Here is a 6,054-nt window from a genome sequence, read left to right as displayed (position 1 = left end):
GGAGGTCTGGCTCGCGTGCGCACATACATCAGCACGAGGGGAAGTGCTTTTGGCCATGTGAGGCCAGTTTCTTCACAGCACTTTGCCAGCTTGGATTTTAAGGAGCTGTTCATTCTCTCCACAGCACCTCCAGATTGTGGGTGATATGCACAGTGTGTTTGCAATTTGAAACCTAGTTGCTTGCTGATTTCCTTCAATGCCTGGTTCACAAAGTGAGTACCATTATCACTTGTGATTTTTTCCGGGATGCCCCACCTGGGAATGATATCTGACAGGAGGGCTTTTGCCACTGCACTGCTGTCTGCACTTTTAGTGGGGAATGCTTCTACCCACTTAGAGAACATGTCCACTACTACCAGACAATACTTCTTTCCCTCGGCTGGTGTCAATTCAATGAAGTCCATCATTAGATGGTCAAAAGGCATGTCTGGTGGGGGGTGTGCTGCAGTGTTTACCTGTACTGGGCGTCCCACATTGTTGGTCGCACAAATGAGACACCTTTTACAATACCTCTCAGCTGCTGTGGAAAACCCTTTGGTGAACCATAGCGATGTTACTGCTTGTAGCATCCCCCCTTTGGACGCATGGTCTAACCCATGTGTCCATTTTAGAAACCAGGGGAAGAAGTGTTTAGGTAGACATGGGCGGCCGTCCGGAGATCGCCAGACAGATTCGACCAGTGTGCAGCCATGTTTGCGCCAGAGAGTTTTCTCTGGCTGGGAGGCAAATGACTGTACAGCAGGAAGGTCAGCGAGGTTGGGTGTGGACAGTGGTGCCAAGACCAGTTGGAAGGGTAGGCCTCCTTCGGCTGCTGCTTTGGCTGCTGCATCGGCGGCGGCATTTCCTTGGGAGACAGAATCAGTTTTACCTGTGTGTGCTGCACACTTCACTACAGCAATGCGAGCAGGCAGAAGGATGGCATCTAGCAGCGCTGCTACCTGGTTAGCATTGAGGATGGGCTTGCCATCAGATTTCAGGAACTTTCTGTGCCTCCACAAGGCGCCAAAATCGTGCACCACACCGAACGCGTAGCGAGAGTCGGTGTAGATGGTGGCCGACTGACTCTCCGCAAGTTTACAGGCTTCTGTGAGCGCCACCAGTTCTGCAGTCTGTGCTGAGAAGTGTCTGGGCAACGAGCCTGAAACGAGAGTGGCATGATCAGAACACACAGCAAAACCTACCCGGTTAGTTCCACGTGAATCACGTGAGGAGGAGCCATCTACATATAACACTATGTCAGAGTTGTCGATGGGAACATCTAACAAGTCAATTCGAGGTGTACAAGTTTCACCCAATACAGCAGTGCAGCTGTGTGGTTCACCATCCTCTCGCGTGGGGAGAAGAGTGGCTGGGTTAAGTTTTGTGCATCGTTTCACTGTGATGTTGGGCATGTCAAGCAGTATGGAAGAGTACCTGAGCCAACGAGCTGCAGAAAGGTGTGAAGTTTTCTGCTCCAGCAAAATGAGAGAAACTGCATGGGGTACCTGCACTGTCAGAGGAGAGTACCCTACAATGTCACGTGAGGCGAGCACGGCCTTCTCACACGCAGCTACTGCTCGTAGGCATCCAGGCAGTCCTGCAGCCACTGGGTCAAGCTTGGAAGAGTAATAACCCACCGGGCGAAGTGAATCACCATGCTGCTGTAAAAGAACAGAGGACATGAAACCATTCTTTTCATCCACCATTTGTGTATATGGTTTGGATGGATTTGGAAGCGCTAAAGCGGGCGCTGTTTGCAGCAGCTGTTTTAAGGAAGTGAAGGCAGCTTCAGCCTCTGGTGTCCAAGAAATGTGATCATTGGCTGACAGACTTGCACCATGAATGAGTGCAGTGAGTGGGGCTTCCACAGAGGAGTAGTGTGGAATGAAATTGCGGCAGTATGATGTGGTTCCTAGGAATGACATCATCTGTTTTTTGGTGAGAGGTTTTGGAATGGTCATTACAGCTTCCACCCTCTTGGAGGAAATCTGGTGGGAGTTGTAAGAAATCACATGCCCTAAGAATGTGACTTGCTCTTTACAAAACTGCAGTTTTGACTTACTAGCTTTGTGGCCCTTGTGATGCAAATGTGTCAGTAAAGTGAGAGAATCTGCCAGACACTGCTCTTGTGTGGGCGCACACAGTAGCAGATCATCGACATATTGCAGTAACACTGTGCCTTCGGAGAGGATCAAGTCTGACAGGGAGTCTCTTAAGGCGGCATTGTAAATCGTGGGGGACTCACAGTAGCCTTGACACAACCGAGTGAATGTGTAAGCCTTTCCCTGGAACTCAAAAGCAAACCAGAACTGGCTATCTGGGTGAACTGGAACAGAGAAGAATGCATTAGTCAGGTCAGCAACAGTAAACCACATAGCGTCAGATGGGATTTGGGCCAAAATGGTGTGGGGGTTCGGAACCACAGGGGCTCTGGGGATTACAGCCTTGTTCACAGCTTGTAAGTCCTGCACAAACCGCCACTCAACAGGTTCATTAGGTCCTCTGATTTTCTTCACAGGGAATAATGGAGTGCGAACCGGAGAGGTGGGGCATGGGATAATTACTCCGGCCTTTAACAGGGATTCAAACACAGGAGTAATCCCCTCTATGGCTTCCCGTTTCAGAGGATATTGTCTTTGGCATGGTCTAAACGAGGACTTTGGAGTGATTACCACTGGCTCACAATCTGTAATCAGGCCTACATCATACTTAGATGAGGCCCACAGGCCGTCAGGCACCTCTGTCAGCAGGGGGTGTGAGGAGTTTAGAGGAGGTGTCGTTTGAAACAGACAGTGTGCGACAGCTATGTTCACTAGCTCAACTGAGCGGACACACTGGACTGTGCGTGTCATGGTCTTTTTGTAGGCTTTCATTTCTCGAGAAAACAGTACTGTGGGATTCTCTGTAGTCTCCCAATCGCAAGCGCGGTAGCACCGGTGCATAAATTCTCCCATGTCTTCCCACTGGCAGCTGTGAGCTTTTGCCAGGGGGACATGTGGGACGGATGCATCCATAGTAAACATGTTTCTTTGCTCATCGGTGAGAGAAATCGCAAGCGCAGCAAATGTGGAGCTCCAAAACATACATTTCACAGTTAGCAAATCATTCTCGGTTCTGTACCATTCTACCTCATAACTGTCATCAGGCCCATGCAGAGAAAAGTGAGACATGCAACTCAACTCTCCAGGAGCCATAAAACAGACATCTGGAGGCATGCAGTTGCGAGTCGCTTGCATGAATTCTGTAACAAGCGGCCCCTCCTCCAGCTTCCACCCGTAAGCGAAAGCTGGAGTCACGGGGTCATATTTCACCATCATATAATCATAGTCAGATTGCGTGATTGTGATGCCATTATAGCAGGAGATTAAACTTATTTTCAGTTTGCACATCAAATCTCTTGCAAGCAAATTGACCGGGCACAGGTCTGAACACAAAAACTCGTGTGTGAATTTTCTACCCTGTCCGTCTACACAATACAGGGGTACGGTGAAAGTTTCTCTCTGTATAGTTCCTGATGCTGATACAGAATGAGTGAACCTCTCACCCAGCACGGGCTGGGGTGAGAGGTAATCTGAGCGTAGTACAGAGTGGGTGGCCCCGGAATCTACAAGAAATTCTACTTCCTGATTACAAACTAACATTTTATACAAGGGCAGTAGTTTATAAGGCGCAGTATTTAAATGTACATATGTACCAACTGGTGACAAAGAAATCTGCTCTACATGCTCAAAAGTGTGCTGTCTTAAAGTGTGTGTGTCTGTGTGTAAAACACTTTCTACATCAGTGGGTGTGTGTATGTGTGTGTGATTTTCACTTCCCTGCTCTGATGAGGTGGGCAAACCACAGCCTGAAGCGTACTCTGGCGTCCTTTCCCCCCGGCCTCAATCCGCCTGCACCCACTGCTGGCCCTGGTCACTTTGCCGTTGATGCTGGTCACCCCCAGGGTGGCTGTATCTAGGGCAGTTTCGCCTCCAATGTCCATGTTCACCACAGAGAAAACAGGTATCTGGATCTCCTCCAAACTGTCGTCGTTGTCGATCGTGTCCTCGATCACGTCTTCCTCCCCGGGCTCGGTCGCGCCAGCTGCCTTTACCATGGAAGTCACTCCGCGGGTTCGTTGCAGTCTTGTACAGCGTTAAGGCCGCGTTGTGGAGGTCGGCGCTCTGTTTTTCCTCTTTCTTGCGTTTTCTTTCGTCAAGGTGGTTCTGAGCATGGCGTGCATGGCGTCGCAGTTCCGTTAGCCGAGGTTCATCTTCTCCTCCCACATATGAACTCCTCACCTCGGCTGCCACATCTGGTCTCAGTCCCCGGAAAATATGGCCGCAGAGATGGTGCTCATATGTGGAGGCGGAGGCGCCCGTCATGTCATCTTTGGGTATTCCACCATTAACTTCAAACACAGTTGTCATGCGATGTATGAAATCATCCACAGATTCCTCCTTTCTTTGTTTGCAAGCTTGAATCTTTAACATGTCCACCTTATCCGGGAAAACCTCCTTTAGCTTATCCATCAGGTGGGTTACTGCAGTACAATATTCACGGTTTTCGCCATGCTCATAGGTCAGGTGTCGTATCCTCAGCGTAGGATCAGGCAAGTGAGGTGATATTCTCCTCAGGTCGCATGGTTTCAGCTTGCCTGCCACTGCGCGTCTAATTTCTTGACCTGTGGGACGATATTCTTGGCAGAAAATTAGGAGCTGCTCACCGAACCTTGCCCCCGACATGAGAGGGTCAGGTAGATGACTTGTGGCGTCAGCAATGTCCGATTGTGTCCAGGGTCTGTGAACTAAAATGGGTCCCTCGGGCCCTGCCACTTCCACCATCGGGAGCTGCAGGTCTTCTCCTCCTGCCTGTCGCCACTTCCGCATTCTCCGCACAGTCTGGAGGTTTTCGACTTCCTCGCTGCTGTCTGCACTCTCCGTATCGTCCCGGTCGTCATCAGTGGGACAATATTCAGGCTGATCCGCGGCAAAAGGCAGGACGTAATATCCATGGCGGCTGTCCTTACTTCTCCACTTTCCTCTCTCTTTCCTCCATCCCTGTGTTTTCTCTTTCATCTCTCCAGCTCGCGACGCGCTCCGTGTGTGACTGTGCGCTTGGAGGGCCTCTCTCGGCCCTCTGTTGGGTCTGAGTGTCATTTTTTTCCGCTTCCTCCTGGCGGGCTTGCCGCTCCTCAGTCGCTGAACTGGCGCTGGCATCTTCTGGCGGTGAGTCGTGTGGTGCAGAGCGGGATATGGGGGGAAAGGAGTCCAGGTCCGCATCGGCTTTCAGGCTCTGCAAAACAGCCTGTACTGGGGAAGCACAGACAGTGCGTGAACAGGGAAATGATGTTTTGTTCTCCGTGTTATACGGAGGTGGAAGAGGCGCTGAGGCAGATTCTGCATCAGCCTCCCTTCCACGCACTTCTCTAGGTAATTCTTTCAGAGCTGCTTTATTTTCTCTCCTTTCTGCTTCCCTCATCCACATTTTCAAACATTCCTTCTCATCGCTTACCCTACGCAGATCTACAGTCCTAACTTTCCCTTTCTTCAATAATTTTGCTTCTTCCTCCCGCAACTGTTCCTCTATTTTCTTTAACTGGTTAACACTCAGCGATCCCTTTTCAGGAAACCCGTTTACTTTTTTCCACTTAACAACATATTTCATACACCCAATTCCCCATTTTTTAACCATACAGTCAAATATTGAGTTTTGTCCCTGGCCGCCTGGTGGAATGTCTGCCGATCTACTGGATCTAGATCCCATTTTACTACACGAGGCGTCCCCCGTGAGGCCCTTGCCTTCTACGGACCAAGGAGCGAACACCGCCACTCCGTGCACTGTAGTACACGGAAATGGATTTCGACAGTGTACCCGAGTTGCTGTCCCTGTGACGTACTTGGACCGAACACAGGTCTGGGCCGGCTTCTCCCCAACAGCGCGCTCGAGCCAATGTCCTTGTGATGGGCCGTACCCAACACAAGCCTGGGGCCTCACACCACCAGGTTTTTCTCCCGGAGACTCGAACTCCGGGGTCGGCAGGCGTTCTCCCCCTTTTTTTGCCAGACAAAAAACTCTCGTGACTTGTATAAATGG

General features: G+C 50.4%; 1 protein-coding gene across 1 annotated transcript; it reads right to left on the bottom strand.

Annotated features, from left to right (window-relative positions):
* Window positions 1-607: 607 nt before the first annotated feature.
* LOC146494267 (uncharacterized) lies at window positions 608-3,620 on the bottom strand. Its single transcript, XM_085145929.1, has 2 exons — window positions 939-3,620; window positions 608-844 (listed from the first exon to the last, which is right to left on the bottom strand). Exons 1-2 carry the CDS (start codon window positions 3,618-3,620, stop codon window positions 608-610), a joined length of 2,919 nt encoding a protein of 972 aa, XP_085002055.1.
* Between the last annotated feature and the right edge of the window lie 2,434 nt (window positions 3,621-6,054).

This window comes from Neolamprologus multifasciatus, chromosome 20 (assembly GCF_963576455.1).
Source record: "Neolamprologus multifasciatus chromosome 20, fNeoMul1.2, whole genome shotgun sequence".
NCBI lineage: Eukaryota > Metazoa > Chordata > Actinopteri > Cichliformes > Cichlidae > Neolamprologus > Neolamprologus multifasciatus.
Note: the sequence above shows the minus strand (reverse complement) of the source record. Positions and strands in the feature narration are given on the sequence as shown.